General features: G+C 47.3%; 1 protein-coding gene across 7 annotated transcripts in view; it reads right to left on the reverse strand.

Annotated features, from left to right (window-relative positions):
• The window catches only part of TIAM1 (TIAM Rac1 associated GEF 1), a 136,198-nt gene that overhangs the window by 31,959 nt on the left and 81,107 nt on the right, over positions 1–23,132 (reverse strand). For all 7 annotated transcript variants that reach the window (XM_039388755.1, XM_039388756.1, XM_039388754.1 and 4 more), the window contains 7 exons: positions 21,691–21,837; positions 19,349–19,423; positions 18,175–18,345; positions 12,271–12,375; positions 10,143–10,224; positions 5,338–5,424; positions 2,010–2,234 (listed from right to left, as the gene is read on the reverse strand). In XM_039388755.1, coding sequence (XP_039244689.1) covers positions 2,010–2,234; positions 5,338–5,424; positions 10,143–10,224; positions 12,271–12,375; positions 18,175–18,345; positions 19,349–19,423; positions 21,691–21,837 — 892 coding nt within the window. The remainder of the gene's footprint in view (positions 1–2,009; positions 2,235–5,337; positions 5,425–10,142; positions 10,225–12,270; positions 12,376–18,174; positions 18,346–19,348; positions 19,424–21,690; positions 21,838–23,132) is intronic.

The following is a 23,132-nucleotide window of genomic DNA, read 5'->3' on the forward strand; positions in this document are numbered from 1 at the left end:
TAAGTAGTGAATGGGGGCATCTTGTGGCCGACTATAAAAATGTACACGACTACCTCAATTTTTTCAGCACAAAAGCCTAACTGGGAAAACTTCCATTGAAGTTAAAAGGGGAAAATGTCCTGAAAATGTTTAATTTTAACTGCCTTTGGGGGTTTAGCCCACATTCTTACGTGAGGTTGCTTTTATCAGTCCTCTCAGAGGGATTTGCAATAAGCTGTTTTTGAAGCTTTCTTGTTCCCGCTATTCCACTTGCTATGAATATCCCACTCCCAAAGCCAGCCTAGCTTCCAGCTTTCCCTTTCCCCATTACATGTTCCCATTAGCTAAACATTTTTGCTAGGTCACTTTCAGGAAATATTACAGAATCCCAGAATCATTTAGGTTGGAAAAGACCTCTGAGATCCTTGAATCCAAATTTTGTCTGATCCCTACCTTGTCCCCCAGCCCAGAGTGCCACGTCCAGTCCTTCCTTGAACACTTCCAGAGATGGGGACTCCACCACCTCCCTGGGCAGCCCCTTCCAATGCCTAACCATCCTTTCCATGAAGAAATTCCTCCTGATATCAAACTGAACCTCCCCTAGTGTGGCTTGAGGCCATTTCCTCTTGTCCTGTCAAATAACAGGATTCGAAAAATAGGTTTTTAAGGAAAACCAGAGCAGCATCCTGAAATGTTGCAGCAGGCTGTACCTCCCTGACCCTTTGCCTGCAGACATGACTCAGCTTGGTCCTGAGCCCAAGCAAACTGTCTTTCCCTGTGGGTCCTTCACTCGGGCTCAGCATCATGTTAATGCCATCACAGCATCCTGGGTTAGCTCCAGTTTGCACCTGGACTCATCCCAGAAGCCCCTACACCAGGTGACTGCAGCAGTTGGACATGTCCTGGGAGAAAGCTGACTTAACACCAGTGAAGTGCATCAACAGCCCCGCACCTGCTCCAGCTTTTTATTCCAAAAAGTTTCATAGTTGTCAAGACAATTATTTTGACATTTATGAAACCTTTGGCTTGAGGGAGGAAAAAAAACCCCACAATTATTTTGACATATCCAGATGCCATTTAGTTTTGGCTGAAAGTCAGAATTTACCTCAGCTCAGAATAGTTTTAATTAGCTAGAAACAACTTCATTTTGGCCATTCCATTAATTTTTCCTGCTTTTTAAATTATTCCAAAAAAACTGAAGCAAGGAGGTGTAACCAGTGTCCTCTTCTGTTTTCAGGTACAGGGGGACATTTAGAAGCTGGGCAAGTACAAATTGACTAAGCAGGCAGGTAAGAGGAGCTTTCCAGTTATCCCACTGCAATTCCCAACACTGATGCCTTACGTGCTAATGGCTAGCAACCACTGAGGAGGCAGTCCTGCTCTTCCTCAACCATTTCTTTTATCCAGCCTTTCCCTCAGGTCCTGTCCCTGGTCACAGAGAGCAGAGATTGGAGCTGCCGCTCACGAGGAAGCTGAAGATCCCACTGAGCTCTGACCCCAGGCTCTTCTTCTCCAGCTGAACATTCCAAGTGTCCTCTGCTGCTCCTCGTGTGGCCCTTCCAGACCCTTCACCATCCTCATGTCCCTGCTCTGGACACTCTCCAATAGCATTTGATCTTTCTCACACTGTGGTTCCCAAAACTGCACACAGAATGCTTATACCCTCTTCCTTTCCTTGCCGTGGGCAATTTGCCATTTGCCTTCCTGTGGGCAAATCCAGAGGTAAAGGCACCTCCTGAGCTGCCCAGAAGTGAGCCATTAGTTCTCTGTGGGCACAGCTGGAGGACGTGACACGCATTTGGTGACGGCAGATGTGTCACCACCTGACCACGAACACAGCCATCCTTCATTGGTACCACTGCTGACACCTTACAGCTTCCAGAGCCCCCCTGCATTATCTGCCCAGTGCACTCAGAGTGCAGTTCCCCTCCCTCCCACCATGGAATTCACACACAGGGATCAACGGGGCTACACCAGCACGTAGCAAATGCAAATCCTCCTCCCGGTGATTTCCACACTGAGCCCAGTACCTTGGCTGCCCCCAGCAAACACCAGGGTGCTGTCACCCAGCTCAGGGGGGTTCTCCAGGCGACGTGGGGGCGGCTGCAGCAGCTTCTGCCCTTCCTCTATCTCGGGGTGGGTGCGCACGGTGAGACACAGCGCAGGCTGCACCAGGGCGTCCTTCAGCAGGGCCGAGTCCAGCTCCTCAGCAGCTCTCTTGTTGATCTCCACAATTTCATCACCAGCTTTCAGGCCTGTGACAGAGAGGAACAGGTAAGACTCGCACGGCAATGCTCCCCACAGACATCAAGGAGCTCAGCCGGGTGCGTGTGAAGTGCCAGTGCCTGTCTAGACAAAAAGTAATAATTTATGACTGCAAATGTAGTAGAATTTGATGGACTTCTGTGAGATCTGTTGTCTGATCCCTCCCGTAGGAAGTCCCTCACAATGTACCAGCAACAAGACCCCCTTTGTCTTCACTCTGCAAGGGAACAGCTGCTGTGCCACACACCTCCCTACACCACACATCACTCCTAAATGAAGAGATACAGAAGGACAGTCAGACTTGTGAGGTACTGCACACAGGATGGGGGAAGGTTGGAGCAGCTGGGCTGGCTTGATTCTTGCTTTTAACTTTATATATAAGCTTTTATTTGAAGTGATCACTGAGGAGAAGGGAAAACATGTCCTGCTCTGCCAAGGTGTAGGACTTTGCACCTCCAGGCCTACCAGTCCTACCAGGGTGTCCCCCCGGCCCTTCTTGAATCCCATCCCAGCACATGGATCTTCAAAAGGCAAGTCTGAGCTCTTGGTAAGTTAGTCATGGTTTTTTCCAGCCTGATTTCAGGAGTTATTTATAGCAGCGGCGGCACCCAAGGGAAAGGGGGATCTGCTGAGGAAACAGCTGACTCCTGCACATCCAGGGGCAAGGCAGCGATGCTGATGGACAATGTGCAGCCCTCTGAGGGGACACGGGAAACCTGACCTTCCCCACGGCCACCTGGGCCCACTCTCTGACCAAACACGCTGCACCAGGGTTTAATCCCAAATAAACTTTAGGGTCAGGCAGGCAGCAGCAAGACAGGGTGCACGAGTGCTGACAGCCCTGGATGTTGGATCATCCTGGTCACCATCCTGGCATTTACAGGGATGAGAGCTGGAATTCACAGGGTCCAAGGTGAGCTGCCCTTGTGCCACCCAGTCCTCTGGCAGGACAGCCATGCAAAGGATGAGTCTGGCCACCTTTAAAGCCTGGATGAAAGGCCAGACTCAATGAGCCTGTGCTGTGAGCAGAAGCCTCAGCTGCATCCTCCAGGAAACACGGTACCTACCCACATTCATGGAAAAATGTGGAAGGGAGGAGGCTAAAGAGCTTCAGCCTTCTCTAGGAAAATGGAGACCTTTCTAAATAGGTGTAATTGTGCCCAGAAACTGTAGTGTGGAGTGTGGTTTTGGAGAGAATACAGTGAACTAGACAGAATAGCTACAAAGTAAATGGACTGTAAAATCATATTTGAAAGAAGGACCAAACAAGGCAAGTCAAGCATTTCGCATTATTTCATTTATTCTACTTAGTGATTCTGTGGTACAATAGTAGCACACTAATAGGTCTGCAACCATAAATATTGTATCTGGGGCTTCATTTACCCTCTGTAAACCTTGTTTTGAATTATCTGGGATAAGCATCATGTCTGTCTCAGTACAGTTGAGGACCTCAAACTCCAACAACAGAATGTCTCGCTAACACAGACTAACAGTAGAAATAAAAAGATAAATCATAAAAATTACCAGGAGAAAGTAAAGTTTTCTAATTGGAGAAAAGATTGGGAATGAAATGCTGTATCTCATCTGGTGAGACTTACTGTAGGAAGTGCAGTCAAATATAGACATGCATGTAAATAATGGGAGGCAGAGGGAGTTTCCCCCCCTGCTTTCAGTGAACTCGGGGTATCTTGTCACAATATCCTGCCACATGCTGTTCATACAGAAGTGGCTTTTCAGATCAATTCTGAAGAGCAACATAATCCTGAGTTTTCATCAGATGTTTTAGCGCTCCAGCCCCACAGGAGGCAGTCTGTGTTCACACATCCATTCAAACTGTTCTTCAAACAGTAACTAAAAGCAGAACAGGGAAGCCCTACTGAAACCCCCTCCACCCTCACCCTCACATTTGTTTTGCTCCCCACAGGAAGCCCCCAGGGTTTCATTTCCCTGTGGCAGGCTGGCAGAGAGCCCCTCAACCCCCTGCTCAGGGCTTTTGGCAGGATATTCATCCTGTTAGCCAGGGAATTGTACAAGGCCAACCCAGGGTGATGAGGGACAGGAAAGAGAAAGATGGTCTTGTCAAGCTTAACAAACACACACAGCAGCCTCCAGAACCACCTATGTGGTTTTCTGAAGTTGGGGTTAGAGGCCACAGCTGGGTGAAACTCCAGGCTGTTCCCCATCCCCTGACCACAGCTTCTTCCTTCCCCATTTCTGCAGTCCCTGTACTGTGCCACTTCTGCCCCTCGCTCCCTGCCACACAAACCAGCTCCACCTGCCAGGGGGTCACAAAAACTGCCACAGCAGTTTTCTACCAAGCCGGGGAGCTGAGCTGGCTCAGAGTGCCAGAGTCAGCACAAGGCCAAGGGATGGAGCAGACCAGCTTTTGGAACAGCTTTTGGCAACAGCCAACTGCTGAATAAGCACTGTGAGACCATATAACCTCTCGCCAAGAAAACCCTGAAGGTGTTTCTGAGGACTCTGCCTCTTCTCACTCCTCATTCTGCCCATGTTCTACTTCAAAATCTGGTTACTTTTCAGCTGCCCGGCTCCCTGAGCAGCCCAGCCCATGCAGCAGCACTGGCACATCGGGAATGGCAATGAATGGGAAAAGCAGTGAGGGTATGGCAGTGTCAGGGCTGGCCTCAGCTTGGATAAAATGCAGTTAAACCATATCCTGCTCTGCCCCAGGATGAGCTGGCAGCCTAGTTGTCCCTGCTGGCTTCTGGTCCAAGCGCAGCCATGCTTACTGCAAAGGCTGGAAGCAGAACCAGAGGCAGCAATCCCAATCACTGGGAGCACTGTGATGCTTCTACTGTATTTGTTCATGCTGCAGTGACTCACTTGAGAGGGCCTCTGCTCCTCTTTCTGGCTGGAAGGGACACGCTGACCATGCTACACACACAGCAACTCCAAACTGAGAGGGTGACCGTGCAGCACAGCTGATCCCAAGAGCAGGACAGCCCTGTATCCAGCACCAAAGGTTCTTCCCAGAAGTCCCTATTTGCTTTTGGACTGAGACCCTTGTAAAGTTCCCATTCCTACAAGCTCATGGTCAATACCAGGATTAAACCACTTTGGAAAGTGTTTTACCTTTTTTGAAAGCTAGGCCTGTCTCCTTGACGCCGTTCACATAAAGCCGACGAATCCCTTCTTCTTCCACGGAGGACAGAGAGAAACCTGGGGAGATACCCAGAGAGCTGGTCAGAAAAAGTCTGTCCTAACAACCACAGACACTACAGCACAGGCTGTGCTTCCCTGCAGCGAGCAGTCGGGAATCCCTCCCTTCCCCTTTCCCTTAAACCTTTGCAGACATTACGGGAAAGTCAAACAATGAAAGCGGCTTGAACAAAAAACCTGAACTGAATTTCTGAGTTTATATATAAATCAACTACAGCCTCATTTGAGGATACCACAGCTGCAAAACATTGGAACAGACTTCCAATTCTGTCGCCACAAAAGGTCTCTTCAGGAAGTTTTGGTGTCTGCAGACAAAAGCTGCACAGAGCTGTGGTTTGGGACACACACCGACAGCAGCTGGGAATGGGAGAGCTCTGGCTGATGTGCCACCCTGAACTCAGACAAGGCACACCACCTCCTGCTAAAGCACAGGGCTGACTTCTACTTTTTCAGATTCCTGGGCTGGACAAGTTGGTAAAAATGCTACTTTCTCTTTTACCCTTTATTTTCAGCTGCTTATGGCACAAGCTGTTTTTTGCCAAGTCTCAGCTCAGTGCACGTTTTGTGCTACACAAGAGACCCAGAGAACAGCCTTATAGTGGAAGTACTGACACAGCCTGAATTTAAACAGAGCAAATGGTACTGTTACATTCTGTTTGGGTGACTTTCCTGCCATTTGTGTGTGACACTGTAAGATAACAATGTGTAAAGGAAATACAAGGAGCCTGGTTAAATGTGGGTTGTTTATTTACTGTTCAGAGTTATCTAAAGCAGAACACTTGCCTTTCTGAAACTTCATTGCTCCCTGAATGAGTGCAGGCAACCATTTGCTCTCTGTTGTTCTGACTAGAAAAACATTTACAAACCTCTGGGGGGAGTCCCTTGTCTGACATGGAATCAGCCACCAGCCAAGAGGTGCAGATGTACTGGGAGCCTATTCTGACCTTAGGATTCCCTTCAAGTTGATTCTTATGGCTAAGAGAGTTATTTTTTTATCCATGATTTAAAAAAAAAAAAAGGGAAGAAGAAAAGAGGGGGAAGAACATGGCAGCCTAGAAGTGAGAAGCATATGGCCTTCCATGACTTACTGAGCTACTTGGAACCTACATGTGAGCTCCTCGGGCTGAATCAAATGAAATTTGTGAAGCTCACTCAGCACTCCCGCTTTGGCAGAGAGAAAACCCCTCAACTAAAAGAGCAGCTGTAAAATATAGTGGTTACTGGCTGTCATCACCACAAAGCCTACCTGGAAAATCCTTATCCAGAAGCATAGCAGAGCATGCCCAAGACAGCAGTTTGAGTCAGCTCAAGTGATCAGTTCCCAATACCACCACCCTTCTGCCACTGAAATGCTGGTGTGGAGCCAAACACCACACAGTTAAAACCAGGTTGAGCTGCAGCTCACTGGGGCTTAACTGTGAGGAGACCAGAATGCCCAAGCAGTCCCAAGCTCCACCTCTCCTATGGGGAAAGGCTGAGGGAGTTGGGATTGTTCAGCCTGGAGAAAGAGAAGGTGACCTAATTGCAGCCTTCAAGGACCTGAAGGGAGTCCACAAGAAAGATGGAAAGAGACTATTTCCAAGGGCCTGGAGAGACAGGACAAGGGGGAATGGCTTCAAACTGACAGACAGCAGGGTTAGATGGGATATTAGGAAGAAATTCTTCCCTCTGAGGGTGGTGAGGCCCTGGCACAGGTTGCCCAGAGAAGCTGTGGCTGCCCCATCCCTGGAATGTTCGAGGCCAGGTTGGACGGGGCTTGGAGCAACCTGGGATAGTGGAAGGTGCCCCTGCCCTTGGTAGGGGGTGGGACTGGATAAGCTGTAAAGGACCCTTCCAACCCAAACCATTCTGTGATTCTATGATTCCTCTGTGATCAGACCTCTGCCTCCTTCAATCCATCAGGTTTAAATGCACATGTAGTTGCTTCTTAATTCATCTCCCAGTCCTACCCATAAATCCTGAGCAGTTATTCCTGGCAGAAAGGGTGTAAGGAACAATTAAACATGTTGTGCTCAGCTTTAAGGGATGAGAGATGGGCAAGGATAAACTGTTTTATTTCCACAGCTGTGGCAGTGGCTGGGTCTCAAACACAATTTGCAGCAGCAGCACGTCTGTCTCACAGCAGTGCCAGTGCTTTTGCTGCCACCCAGATGAGAAACACCTCAGCCAAGTGTGTGTGTGTGTGTGTGTGTGTGTGTGTGTGCAGTTTGTATATACACATGTATAGTAGGAATGCAGAGTTTCCATCTGGCTCAATTCCACAGGGGCTCCACACAAACACGTGTACTGGCATCGCAGGGGAGGAAGGGCAGGAGTGGGTGGAAGCAACAGCGATTGCATAAGCTGGCATTCCTGCCAAAAACATTATTATCAAACTGTGCATGGACTCTGAAACACAGGTGGGAAGAGATGGGTGGTGACCCAGACAGAGCCTTCTCTTCACTGCAAAGTTTTGATGACAGGAGAACAAAAGTCTGCAGCTCTGAGTGCTCGTGGTCTCACTGAACCAGCACAATACCTGAACAAATCCGCCTCCAGATAATCCCCTCAGCCCCCTGTGAGAGCCAGCTGCTGATAAACATGCCAGCACCTTCCTGGGACTTAGAGGAGCTGGAAACCACTGGTTCTTACTGCTGGTGCACCCTGATTTCTGCCTGTACAGTCTTGGCAAAGAAGGGAAAAGTACCAGCAAAAGAGGCAAGAACATACATGCCCAGGCATCAGCAACAGCATCCCACTGAGAGACCCAGCACTGGCAAGGTCCAAAACACTGGCCACACACTCCAGGACACAGGCACACTGGTGGGAGTAGAAACACTACAAAACATTCCCAGGTGGGCTTGCCCTGTGATGTGGTGTTGGAACAAGACAATCTTTAAGGTCCCTTCCAACCCAAACTGTTCCAGGATTGTGTGATTTCAGCACCAGCTTGTCACTGTATGGACACACAGCACTGCTTCTACGAGAAACAGATTACAGAAATTCCTCTGCCATTTAGAGGCAAAGTAAGTTTCGCTATTTTCTTCCAATGAGAGAAAATCCAGGTTTTTAGGGTGCTTTTAGCATTCCCTCCCCCCAGGGTCAGAGCCACTGCACAGCCACGTCCCACGTCTCACAGGGCTGATCTCATTTCACAGGACATGACAGTGCATTTCACGGTCTTTCCCATTTATCACTTGGAAAAAAAAGAAGAAAAAGAAATAAACAGGAAATGCTACAACACCCCCAACACTCACAGTGCTTTCAGGCACAACATAATTATCAAACCTGGGGGCCATCCCTCCACTGGTTAATACTTTTTTCTTAGGCCTTCAATATTCAAGCCACAGTCAGAGCCACTGCTTTGTAGCAGAGCTCTCAGTGTTCAAATGGCCTGCAGCTGTATAATAAGCAGTTTGGGGACTCAGAATTATTCTAGTCATTGAAACAGAGTATTTAGATAAACAGCAGAAAGATGCAGATTGGCTTCCTGCAGGGTAGGCTGCACAGATAACTTTAAAACACACCCCAGAACTGTAATTGCCAGACCAAAGGGCAAACTCACCAGGCTGGAGGTCTGTAACCTGAAATACTTGAAAGCTAAAAGGAGTATGAACAGCCTACATAAAGATGAGAGATTTTGCTGAAATTACACAGGCAGGACTTCCCCTGCTTTATGTTTTGTGCACAGATTGGTCGGATGTGTCAGGTTCCGGCTCCAGGTGTCCACGGGACATCCTTGAGGGCTGGGGCCAGGCTCCCCCAGCCTTGGGAATGTTGGGGTGAGGCAGGAACCCACCTTGGCAGGTGGGGAAAGAGGTGGAAAGCCTGTCTTGGGACAGCCACAGACCTCGAGATGCCTCCTACCCACAGGGATGCTCCCAGCCGTGTCCTTGTCATGATGCTGGGTGGAGGGAGTGAGGGGGTGGGAAAGGTGGAAGGAGTGAAAGAGTGGAAAAGGTGAAAGGAGTGAGGGAGTGGAAAAGGTGAAAGGAGTGAGGGAGTGGAAAAAGTGGAAGGAGTGAGGGGGTGGAAAAAGTGGAAGGAGTGAGGGGGTGGGAAAGGCGGAAGGAGTGAAGGGGTGGGAAAGGTAGAAGGAGTAAGAAGGTGGGAAGGGTGGAAGGGTGGAAGGAGTGAAGGGGTGGAAAAGGCAGAAGGAGTGAGGGGGTGGAAAAGGTAAAAGGAGTAAGAAGGTGGGAAGGGGGGAAGGAGTGAGGGAATGGAAAAGGTGGAAGAAGTGAAGGGGTGGAAGAGGTGGAAGGAGTAAAGGGATGAAAAAGTGGAAGGGTGAGGAGGTGGGAAGGGTGGCAGGACCGAGGGAGTGGGAAGCCCTCCACCCTGCTGGCACTGCTCAAAGCCCCAGCGCCAAGCCCACGGCAGGGCCCCCCTGAAGGCACTCCCGTGAGAGGTGGCAGCTGGCAGAGGATGCCGTTTGCCACCTACACCTTCTGTGGGTGGTGTTTTGGAGAAACTACAAGAACAAGCAAACATTTGTCCTTTCTGCCACCATAGCTCTCATTGGAGAGCTGCACATCCTCCAGCTCCAGCACCAGGAAAAGCCGCGCTCGGCGCACCACGAATAAAACTGCCCTGCTCTGGGGCAGGTGGATGCTTTCTGTGCAGGCTCAGGAATCAGATGTGCTCTTCCTTCTGTGCTCAGCAGACCTTTCAGGTGTATCAGTGAATAGCACTGGAACTGACTTGGGAGAAAAAGAAAAACGAGCCAAGGAGAAACTCACCATAAATATCGGAGGATGCATCAGACTTCTCGATCTGAATGTGCTGTGTGATTTTCTGACAGATTTCTATCTCTTTGTACAGCTGAACAGAAGAAAAACAAAAAAACACACACAAAAGTATGTTACTGTGGGAGGACACATCAATTGAAATAGTTTGGAACAGCTTTTTGGTTTTTAATTACAGATGGAAAAAAGGCACCATGGTCATTATTTATCAAACAGTTTTTCTCCACCTGTGTGAGGTGCATCAGTAGCATCACTAAGCTTTGCTGTTAGAACACAGCTAAAGAAAGGGAAGCAGTGTTTTACTACCATCATCATAACAGCAAGGGTACATCTAATTCCCTCAGTCAGTAACATTTTGAGTGCAATTTCCCAATTTATGGGTAGTGATAATTTAATATTTTTCTATTATTTTAATGAAGACATTGCAGGAATTCAATTATGAAAGAGTATTAAACTCACAAGGAGGGATTTTGTTTCTTAAATACATTTCCTCATTGTCAGAGGACAATTTACTATGTCTTAGCATGACATTTCACCTTTAACACCTCAGTGTTTATTTGTAACCAAACAAAGCCCCCAAGTCTTTGAAATGGTCATTAACATCCTTCCTGGGAGCCCAGCACAAATTCACACTTAGGTAAGAGCCCAGAAGCCCCTCCACCCAGGTGCAGTTCCCTCTGCCTTTCAGCACTTAGGTACCAAACCACCCCTTTGTCTTCAGAAAAAACCATACCCCAGGTGAACGAGAGCCCACAGGTGAATATTAATTCTGCTTCCACACTGCTGGGAGTGTGGAAAAAAGCAATTCACAATAATTAACATCTTGAAACTAAGTGACGTCAGCGCTTGGACTGAAGTATGTAAACCGTTCCTTTAAAAAGAAGAGGAACCTAAGTTTCCCTAATAAAAATACAATTTTATTTTATTTCCTTCTTCTATCAGCACTTACACATCTGTTCAGCTGCAAAAGTCAGGTGTTACAGAACAGCTCATGGAAGTAACTCCAACTTTCTCATGAAACAAGCACACACATACAAATGTGTGTTGCTTTAATATTAGTACATTAGACATATTCCTGCAGCACTCGTCTATCAGCACTTACACAGTCCCAATGACTGATTTTGGGGTTAATTTCATTTTACCAAAACAAACAATAAGTGGTGACTATGTCAATCCTACATCCTCTCAACACAAGACAAGTCACCAAAGTCCTCCCAGGCAAGGAAAGCTAAAATCCGTCTCCTCTGAGTTTTAATTTTTCCCAACTCTATTTCACTTCCCAGTCTTAGCACTCCACTAGCACTTTCTCACACTTTTTTTGTTGCTGTTGTTTACAGTGTTAATGGAAAATCCCAGAACTTCTTTGCTAAATGAACAAAAGCCCCCATAACTAGCAAAGTTGTACTTTTTTATAAGTAAAACAGCCACCAGTGAAAAGGAGTTTAAAAAGCTTTACAGCGTGCATGTGTAAAAATCACAGAGTTAAGCATGACACTAATCCTGTTTGGTCTTTTTTTTTAATCTCTCATGGCAAAATTCCTTTGAAGTCTGCTTTTGAGATGAATGAGATGAAAACAGCCGACTGAAGCAATTAAGAAAGTATATTCTCACACATAACTCCTGAGCTTTTTAACCTCGGTGTTTATCTTCCCGTTAAGAAAAATAAAACAAAAAAAAGAACACCAAAAACCCACCAAAAGAAAAAAAAAAAAACAACAGCTTGTGTATTTTCCCCCTCTTTAAAAATCAAAGTGACTGTGACAACAAGTGCTCAGGCCTCGACACTATGTCTTTAAAACCCCCATGGACAATATGAGCAACAGGAAAAGACAACCTTGGGGGAAGTTAAGCTTAAATGTAACATTAAAGTGACTTTCACACATTACCTGTGGCTGTTCCTCCTCTCTCTCCCCCACACAGACATATAACAGCACAAACATAAACTAACACCAAGGCAAGATGAAATGTTTGCAGAGATTACTGTAGGCCAATTTGCTATGGTCTGCAAAGCACCATAATTGCAAGCTAAAAAGCATAACTCTGTGTTACACAATGCCAGATAAACACTAATTAACAGCGTCCTACCAAGTGCCATTTAATTTTGCTCAGTGGGTTGCATTACCAGTTCATAGATCTCCTCCTCTGGCTTTGGTACATAGAACTGGAGCTGGTTCTCCACGAGGAATTTGAGCCGCAGGTAGTGAGCAGAGACATCCAGTTGGTGGGTCTGCAAGAGACAGGGAACAGGCTTCAGAGGGGAAAAAAAATGCCTTAATCACCTACCCAGAGAGTGGCCTGACCCTCACAGGCACAAAACTGCCCCAGCACCACCTTCCACCACGACCTGAGTAAGACCCTGGACCTCCTCCTCTTCCTCATGAATGAGCATCCATTCATTTATTGACCAACTGAGCAGGGTGTTGAGGGCACTCTGAGCAGCCCCTGCTGACCTGGCAGTTCTGCTCCCTCCCAGGGTACTCCAGAAATAATCAGAAGCCTCAGAGTACACCTCTGAATAAAAGTGAACTGTAAAAGGATATTTCAAATCACAAGGAGGTAAATAAATGTTCTGCTAACAGAGAAAAATGTAGCAGGAAAGCTGTTTTCTCTTTGGTTTGGGTTTTTTAGTGTCTTTATAATATAGTGTGTAAGTAGGATGTGGCAGATTTCAAGCAAGGTTAATAAAAACCAGAAAATCTGCATGTCCTCTAAATTCAAACCAGCCCAGGATACACCGGCTTTATAAGGCCAAAAGAAGCCAAGAGTTGCATCCTGGATTACATCCCAGTGGAAACAGGTCACACCATTTTAATGAATTAGTTATAATTAGCTGAGGATAGAGCATTTGGTCTGGGAGATGTTAACGACCTTTTCTCAGCATGATTAATAAGCTTGATTTAAGCAGAGGTTAATGCAGTGTGTAATCAAAACACATTAGAATTATGATAAACACAAAGGATGTCATTCAGAAGTTACTTTCAAAGTTCATAAACTGTTGGCTACACCTAATGAGAAACCCCAAAGTGATTCACCCATACAGGAGGCAAATTCTCCTCACTGTCACTTCTGAAATCCCATTATTAAATGCTTTTATACATCAACCTTCCCATTTTATACCAAGAAACTGCCAACCTTTCCCAGGTTGTGCTAAAAACAATGGTTCATCTGAAAATTCATGCAAGAACTTCGTTATTGCCTGTTTATCATGTTTTTTAAAGCTTGGCCTATCCAGTTCAAGGCAAGATGATAATACACCAGCACTCAGCTGACTGATCACAGGTGATGAGTAAAGTACTCCAAGGGGCCTGTGGAAAAGATCCCAGAGTGACCCTTCAGCAAACAGAGGATGGTGAATGCTTTGGAAAGTCTAGATTAGCCCAGGAATAAAAACAGCTACCAATACTAATAATTAAAAAAAAAAAAAAAGCAGACCTAGTGCTGCACTCTACAGTGCTACATTCAAGTATTTCCTATTCAAAGATCAAATTATCCTTGTATGAAATTGAGTCTCTGAAATGGAATAACCTCCGTAATCCAGGCAAATTCCTAGTTAATTAAATAAAGAATCTGAAATCTATCAAGGGCCAAAAGAAAAACAGCTGAATGTAGGAGACCCTTACTCTCTCTCCTTTTTTCTTTTTTTTTCTTTCTGGAAAGCATTTTGAGTGCTTTGCTCATTGATTAATGCTGTTTTCACTAGTTTCCTCTCTTCCCAACACATGTACAAGCACCCCAGAAATTAAAAGGAAGCAGAATTGGCTTTAAGGGTTCAGAAATGACACAGAGGAGTCCTAGATTCTTTTCTGATCAGCTTAGATACAAACTGAGGAGCGCCTTGCACACCACTGACTGCACACCCACATCTGGGGGGAGAAGTCTCTGGTAAGCCTCTCTGAAAGTCCATGAAATGCTTCAGCCATTTACAGCAACATCAGCGGGGAAAAATGCTCTGTGGAAAAACCACAGTAGCAGAGGAAGAAGCCAGGCAACCTGGCAGCTCCTGCTGCCACCATGGGGCATCTTCTCGGGGTCTCCTGTGCCAAAGCTCTTGTACATTTGCTGCATTTCACAGAATCAGGGAATCACAGACTGGTTTGGGTTGGGAGGGACCTTAAAGATCATCTCATTCCATTCCCCTGCCGTGGGCAGGGGCACCTTCCACTATCCCAGGTTGCTCCAGGCACTGTCCAACCTGGCCTTGGACACTTCCAGGGATGGGGCAGCCACAGCTTCTCTGGGCCAGCACCTCACCACCCTCAAAGGGAAGAATTTCATCCCAATATCCCATCTATCCCTGCCCTCTGGCAGTTTGAAGCCATTCCCCCTTGTCCCTTCACTCCAGGCCCTTCTGAATAGTCTCTCTCCACCGGTTTTGTTGGCTCCCTTCAGGTCCTGGAAGGCCACAATTAGGTCACCCCAAAGCCTTCTCTTCTCCAGGCTGAACAATCCCAACTATCCCAGCCTTTCCTCCCAGCAGAGCTGCTCCATCCCTCTGATCCTCTTGGTGCCTCTCTGGACTCTCTCCAGCAGCTCCATGTCCTTGCTGTGCTGTTCCCCAGGGCTGGAGCAGCTCTGCAGGGGGGTCTCACCTGAGGGGGCAGAGGGGTAGAATCCCCCCTCCCCTGCTGCCCAGGCTGTGGGGATGAGCCCATCAGGCCAGGCTGGTCAGGCAGAGCTGTGCCAACCCCTCCATGGCACTGAGCAAAGCCCAGGGTGGGCAGAGACCCCCACCCACAGTCGGGTGTTCGCATCATGTCCAACAGTGACTCTGAATGTCCTTCCCTTGCAGAGGAGACCCAAAGGGATGCTTTCCAGCCTGCCCCAGGCTGGCAGAAATCATCACCTGCTGTAGAGGGACAGGAATTTATCCAGTCTGGAGCCTCCAGGCACTGGGCACAGGCCAGGAGCTGCCTTAGCTCAGCCACCCCAGGCAGAGCACAGCATCTGCTAGAGAGGCCACGGGATAAAACATACATATTTTGAGCCACTCATTTCTTCCAAGAAACACCATCAGCTGAGGTGGATGCCATCAATGCACTACACTGCAATCCCACCCAAGTCAGGAATGAGAACCATCACCACTAAAGCTGTGATGGTGCAGCCCATGGGCCACCCCATTTAGTTAATTGACATTCCCACAGCTGCCCCAAGGCTTTTGTCTACCTCAGAATTTGACATTAAAGTGTCTCAAATAGGGGCACGATTTTCTACTGAAGTGAAAGGAAAAGGTCCCTGTAAGTGGACACAGCCAGTCTGCCCTAAAAGCCAAACCATTAACCCACTTTTTTGTTGCTAGGAGCTGCATCCATATGTGGGAAGGTGGGAGTAGAAACAGGGCAGCTTTAATGATATGAATATCCTTTTGAGACCACCCAAAATACCTTTTAGCAGTCCAAATAAGCTGCTTGGTTTATTTATTTCTCTCCTAATAACTCTGGCTATGTCTGGACTAAATTAAGCAGCAAACCCAATTTAAAACACAACCCCACAGCTTAACCAAGGTGCTTTTGCATAAGAATTTCCAGCCAGAGGTTTGATCAGATTCAAAAGGATCAAGTGCTGTCATGGGCTGGCACACAAAGCCCAACTGCTCCCCCATTTGGGCTCCTTTCTAGTCAAAGAGAGGGACAGGAATGTTCTTTCAGCATCACAGAAACACAGCAGCCACCCCACTGTATTACTCTGGCTTCACATTCCAGCCCAAGCTTTCCAGCAGGAAAACACCAGCTCAAAATCAAAGTAAGCCCACGGAGCAGCAGGCTCAAGTAACTTCTCAGAGACTTTGAGCACAAATCCAGAGACCTTGGGGGAATCTGCTTCTTGCCCCTCACACAGGTCTACTGGAACATGTAAACTGTGAGGGGAAAAAAACCCTTTCTTGCCTCTCAATTTTTTATGCAGTCAAAGGACTAAATGCCATGTAGTCTTCTGTTCCTGATTTTTGGTGTTATCATCCCCATACTAGTTTTTGGTGTTATTATCTCCATACTGGCTCTGCCTAAATCCATACACAATGTGTGAGTTTCCACTCAATTTTAAGACATACTTTTATGCAAATGTTAGTAATACATATACACACGTTCACACTGTATTATCACAAAATCACAGGATGCTTAAGCTTGGGAGGGACCAACTATTTCCTATCATCCATAGAAAAGCAATTTAACTCACATACACTGACTTTCCCTGCCTGCCAAGTGATGCTATTAGTTAAATATTAGGAGGAATCTTTGAGATACCACTCTAAAATATGCTTTAAACACTCCTCCCACCAATCTTGAAATCATGAAAGTGTCACAAAGCATCCTCCAAAGCCTAACTCGCTGTACAATAACAAGCAGCAATGTTAGCATAAGAACACATTTTCTACAATGACTTGAGTGCACTTAATGTTCTCCAACAGAATAATCAAGCTCAGTTTAACAGCACAGATAGATTTAACCACATCCACAAACATGAAGAGGTTTATATGAAATGTAGAGCTTGAAATGTTTACTGTACCAGAACTTGACTGGTTCTCAGATGGCAGATGGCAAACTGATGTGAAATGATGTGGATCAGATATTAAAGGGGAAAAAATGAGCTGAATGCAAGAGACAGAAGAAAGAGATTGATTATTAAATGCTACAGAAAAGAAGGCATCCATCAGTGTTTTCCAGGCTGAAAACTCTTACAGAAAGGAAAGAAACAGATAACAGCTCTTCAAAAACACTCACCCACCTCCCCTTCTCCTTATACACCCCCCACCCACCACAACAAACACACAGTAAGATACCAGATCCTCAGCAGGCACCTGCTGGAAGGAGTGGAGCTACACCAGCTTACTCCAGCTGAGGATCTGCTCCCCCCGACTTAATCGTTCTTACCCAAGGGAAAACATAAATCCTAAAAATAAATCATTACTAACAATGTGTCATCCAGCTTCCCTGTTATGTCTCTCTCCAAAAATGTCATCTTTTCCTGAACACAAAGCAGAGCTTTCACAAACTCTTGAACAGCACACCTGGCAGAGAGATGAGCGCACTGTGTAATTACTGGAAACAAACGCCTTTCTCTCACCTTCCCTCTCTTTGGAAGCACATGCAACATGTTCTAAAAGCTCCCAAAGTTAAGTTCTCAATAGTAATAAATATTTTCTTTTCTTTTGCTGTTGTTGCTGTACAAAGCAGCCTCACTTTTCAGAGCAGCACGTGAGACGAGTCGGGTCTCGCTCCCAGGCAGAGCAGAAAACACACATTATGTAGCTGCCAGATCTGAAAGCCTGTATTTAATTTGTCAAAGTTTCCAACTCTTTAGAGATGTAACTCTTTTTAATGGCCAAATGTCTCTGATACTTCATCTGGCAGAGAAATCCAGGTGGTTTTTCTTTCCCCCCCCCCCCGACTCAAAAGCAGATAAAAGCCTTCCTCCTCCCGCCACCCACATGAGGCAAGTCTGACTGCAGTGCAGGCAGCAAACACAGGCCCCTTCTCCTGGTGCTGCTGCTTTCCCCAGTGCCAGCCAGAGAGGAAGGAAGGGGGAATGGCACGTGGGAACAGGCCACCCTGGCACCTGGGAAGGGGTGAGATCACCTCACTCGCCTGGCAGAGGAGGGAACGGGCCGTGGGAGCGGTGGCAGGGCTGGGGACACCAGGGTGGCCAGGTGGCTGCACTACCACGGTGTGGGGTGTCCAGCGGGCTGGGAGCCCGGGTGTTGAGGGTCCCACACACAGCTTGGTCTCCACTGGAGAGGTGGGTGGCCCCTGACAGGCAGCAGCCAGGGTGTGAAGGCACTCAGAGGCTCTTGCACAGCAGTCAGAGTGGGAAAGGCAAAACTGAGCCTGCCTGTCCCTGCACCCGGGCCAAGCTCAGCTCCAGCTGCAGGAAATTCTCTGCTGCGGTCCCAGCACGGACATTTCAGTATAATTCATGTTCTTCATCCAACACCGAACTGATCTCCCAACACAGAGCAGTGCTGAAGCTCCACAGAAAGGGCTCAGGGTCACAGGTATCTCACCCCACTCCAGGTCACACTGGCAGCCTTTACCTTGCAGATCATCTCCAGCACGTCCCTCGTGGTGTCCCCAGGACGGATGACGGTCAGGGCAGGCTGGTTGTTGGGCAGGCAGAACCACGAGGGCGTGAAGTACTCGTGAACCCAAATGTCACAGTCGGGGTTGTGCTGATGGACACTGCTCAGTGCCACTTCTTTCTCCCTCTAAATTACAGACAAAGTCCATGATGACTCTCCCAGCCAAACACAACTCCCTCTTCATCAATAACAAGTGTGAGGAGGAGCATTATGTGCTGTATCAAAGAGCCCTCTTAGAGAGAAGCTGTTTTGTTCATAAGCCCAGGTTGAAGGCTTGTCTGGACAGGAACCTGGAGTTTTCCCTGAGCAGAAGAAAGTGTGCCTTCCCATGCCACCCACACAGCTACACTGGTGCAATGTGCTTCTCCTGGGATTTCACCCTATGGCTGCTGGGAATGCTAGGAATGCAACAAAAAATAATAGGGATAAAAACATATTTAAATTGAAAACTGAAATGCACTGTGTTTCTGGGTAAACCAATCTGAGGCCAACAAAACAGTTGTAGGTACTGCAGTTCCTATACCTGGCAATGGCAAAATAGCAAATCTTAGCATTTATTTTGAATTTACTGCCTTTTATACACCTGAGTTGCACTCCAAGCTATAAATCCCCAGGAAGTGATAGGAGCTACAGAATCCTTGTTTACAGCAAGTGGGCTCATGTGGCTAAACCCAATATCCACTACATGAAGAATGTGCCTCAGCACTCTGTTAAGGTTGTTTTACAGCTGACTTTCTCTGGGGAAAGAGAAAGTAGCTGCAATTGGGGCTGCAAATGCAGGAAGTCACGGAAGCAAATGCAGAAGCTCAGGGAAGCACTCAACAGAGAAAGCCCTGTGCTTCATAGTTGTACCAACCCTTAATTATGAAAACCCCATATGGCCACCAAAAGGAGCCATCTTCCAGAGCCAGAAACATCCAGGTCCTCCTGTGGGCAGGCATTTCCCTGGCTAACAGACCTCTGGGTCTGGCACCTCCAGCTGCCCTTTTGGTCATGGGCAACCAGCTCAAACCCTCCCAGAGAAGCTCTAAGCCCTCCAGAGCACAGAGGGTCCTCTCCTCTCTCATCCCAGAGTCAATCCCTGCATGGAGACTGGCTGCAAAGGAGGCAGCTGGAGAGCTGGGGTTACCTTGCCATCCGGGACTGTGTCGTCAAAGATCCCTTCCAGGGATTTCTTTACTGAGTCGACTCCTTCACCAAACACCTGAGGGAAAAGAGTGAATGTGCTTTGAAACACAAACGTCTGCAGCACAGGCTAAGGGGAGAACAGTCTGTCTGACACCTCACAGAGAAATCAAACTGAAAAACACTCATCTCCAAACACAGCGAAGGAAAACAGCAGCTTGATAAAAGAGAAGGAGAGGTGAAAGACAAGCTGGTGATGGGGCATCGTGCTGGAAGATTAGAGCCCATTTCTGCTTAGAGGTCTGTCTCCGACTTCCTTGGTGAAGCTGGACTGATTTTATCTCCTTTTGTGCTCAGTTTCCCCACCTGTAAAGTGTGGGAATGAACACTTTCCCACTTCTGCTAAGGCTGAGAAATCAGAAGAGCTCTGCTTCTGGCTGGCTTTGTAATAACCCAGCTGCCAAAACGTACTTAGCAAACATTCAAGCACCACAAGTCAGTGTAACCCTTCTCTAATGAAATAAGAGCTGGTAACCCAGCACGAGCCACAGAGCCAAAATCAACAGGACTCCATGCAGGAGGAACGGCTGGACGGGAATATTTACGGGCTCCACCCCAAATCAGCACAGGACTCCATCAGATGGGCAAGCAGGGTTCTTACTGCAACAGAAGCTTGTAATTAAAACTGAAAAGTTAAGTTTTACAGCTCCACATCACCACTGCTTGAGGATCAAGTTGCTGGTTTGGCTGTTAACTATTCCATGGCTAAAACGAAGCAGGGCCATGCAGGATGGGAGACGGTCTCTGCCCTTCAGGGATTTACAGTTTGCTCCTTCCAATGGGCAACACTTTGCAGGATGCAAAGGAAATGTGTGCAGGCACTGCATTTAGACATTCTGCCACTTCCCCAGAACTTTACATTTTCTACAACTCTCTCAGGTATGACTTTCCTTTAACCTGGAACAGAACCCTTTCCATGCTGTGCTTAGTCAGGAGCGAGGGGGGCAGGGGTGGGGGAGGCAGCGTGAAGAATGCAATTACCCCCCTGAAAGGAAAAACAAAAGGGTGAGATCAGGGGGAAAAAAACAGGCTTGCACACACAGCATGGGCAGGATCTTAGTTCAGGACAAGGGGCTGTGTTTCATTTGGGGCAAGTAAATACAAAGCAACAGGGATGCTGCAGCATCAAAACAAGGAATTGGGAACGCACTCATGGGAATCAACTGCCGGGGCCGAGCGAAGCTCGGACAGTGGCAGCGAAGTCCTCGGGATGTAGGTTTGTTTAGAGTGACCTTCTCTTAGATGGATGGCCCTGTGGGCTCAGTTCAGCGCACACTGTGTCTCACCTAAAAAATCCACTGCGCAGGCTCGAAAGGTAATGACCTTTCCCAAATCTTCGTTTGCGAAGACTGGCCATACATACATGGGAATCATCTGCTGCATTCCAGATAAAACCCTGAGCTTCTGCTCAGCCACTAAATATTAGGTGAACTTTTAATGTCTGGCTGAAAACAAGCTCAACAATTCCGCAGCATCCATCCTCTGCTGAGCAAAACAAACACCCACTGCTGCCTTAACAAACGGCAGAAGAAATCACGGGGAACAGAACGTGTGTCTCGAGCCTCTCTCCCCACAAAAACTGAGAGAAAAGAAAGAAGAGCAGAGCCTACATTTCCTGCAATTAGATGAGGTATGGCTCTCAAAAATTGAAAGCTATAATTAGAGATGTTTGGGAAGAATAACAGGGAAGCACCTTCCTACCACACTGAAACATGTTTTCTCGAGAAAGATCTGGGCAGTGACTGGGTGGAAACATTGCAACTTCTGCTTTTTTTATAAATCTGAGGCAAAACAAGGGCTGTCCCTACTAAATGTAAAGCTTTTTGTCACTTCAGGAAGTTTTCACCCAGCTCAGCTACATTTAAAGTATTGTACAAACTTCTAGTTTTAAATTAAAAATAACCAAATAAGTCTGCATTATTATTTTCCTTTCAAAGTTGCACCTGTTTTACACATGAAGCTTTGTTGCTCCTGAGATTAGGGACAGCACCTCCAGCAAAAGCAGAGGCAGCGAAAATGCAACAACAGGAAGAATACAACCAAATCAGCTAAAGAAAGGGCAAACTCCAAACCTTTGACAGGAGCTGCTCTACACTGATCTGCAATTACAGTCCTGATTTCTGAAGAGGATGAGGAATGAGATGACTACACACCGTGAAAGATTAACCAGGCAAGGCTAAGGCTGGGTGTGGAAGTGCTTGATGCAAGTGACTCTGTGCGAGCTGCATTCTGCACACTAACAAACAGCCTTGAAAATATCAGTATCACAGGCTTCCCCACCCTTACCTGATTAATGCTTGGCCTCCCTTGCTTTTTCTTCGAGGTAGTATCCAGCCCCCAAAGAGAAGAAAACCTGCTTCTCCGTTTGCTGGCAGATCTGGACATGGCCTGTGTCCTTCTCCTCACTCCCGACTCCCCTGTGCGAGCCGCCACCTGTCAATGCCACATGCTTTTAAAATCAGAGGTTACAGCATCCTACCTCTGCCAAACAGTAGAATCTGTTTGGAAAAAAAAGGTAAATCCTATGGCAAAAGAGTGTATTTACTCCAGGCACAGTGGTGATGCTGCCAGGCCACTGCTTTCTTCTTGCAATTTAACTCATATCTCCCAACATCAAACATCAAAAACTGACATGGACAGTACACCCCCACCCCATTTTTTGGCATTTAATCTGAGATATTTTAATGCAGCCTAATCATCACAGAGCAAAGCCTCAGCACCAGTGAAGGGGTTTGGTTTTTCATTTGCGGGTTGTTTTTTTTTTTCTTTTGTTCTTTTCTTCTTTTCCTGACAAGGTTTCAAAGCTGGACACGTGAAATCTGAGATATCCAAACTTATCTGTTGCTTCCCAAAAACTCAGTCTTCCTCTCTGCTCTTTCCTGTGGAAACACTCTGGGCATCCTGGAACTGACTCATAACTGCAGCAAGGCCAGATAAAAGCTTGCAAGGAGGTCGTGGCATTTAAAAACCTGCACTTCCTTAAAAGACAGTGACATCTGAAGGAGTGAGCAAAACACGGGAAGGGACAAAATGACCCTTTCAATCAGAGCCGTGTTAACTGCTGGGGTGCTTCAAAAATGGCCAGTGGCAACCCCTTCAGAGCAAAAAGACATTTGCCTTTGCTGAGCCCAACTCTCTGAGGGGTGGTGAGGAAACTCTGGTGGGAATCAGTGTGACATTAGTCAGAGGGGAAGTGTTTGGGCCCAGCTGGAAGCAGATTTCCCACCTGGAGGTGGCCTCAGGAGTGAGAGCTCCTCTCCTGCCAAAAAGGGAGTGGTAGGGGATGGCAGGTGTGAATGTGAGGCAAGGCAAAGCCAGACAGACAGACAGACCCGCCCTGCCGACTCGGCCATAGCTTCCTGGAACACCTTGGGACTGGGTTCCCACAGCCGAAACCGGCACAATGGGACTGTCAAACATTTGGCAGCCCCAGAGGGAACACCCAAATCTCAGCGACGCCCCGAGCTACAGAGCTGAGGAACTGGTTGTTTGGGTGCGGCAGACCCAAGGCCTCATCCAAAGCTGGGAAGGACGGAAGGCTGGCTGGTGTATCCAGGGAACTGCGTGAGGAATGGTGGTTCTCCTTGGGAAACTTGGAGAAATCAAGCAAAAGAACTTAAACACTACTGCAGGTGTCTCCATTTCCACAGCCTGGACTTGTGAGATGTTCCCTAGCTGTACCTGGGACACCTGTGCACAGGCACCCGGGATAACTCAGCACATCCTCG

Source organism: Pipra filicauda, unplaced genomic scaffold, assembly GCF_003945595.2.
Source record: "Pipra filicauda isolate LSUMZ 115617 unplaced genomic scaffold, ASM394559v2 scaffold680_size158834_pilon, whole genome shotgun sequence".
Lineage (NCBI taxonomy): Eukaryota > Metazoa > Chordata > Aves > Passeriformes > Pipridae > Pipra > Pipra filicauda.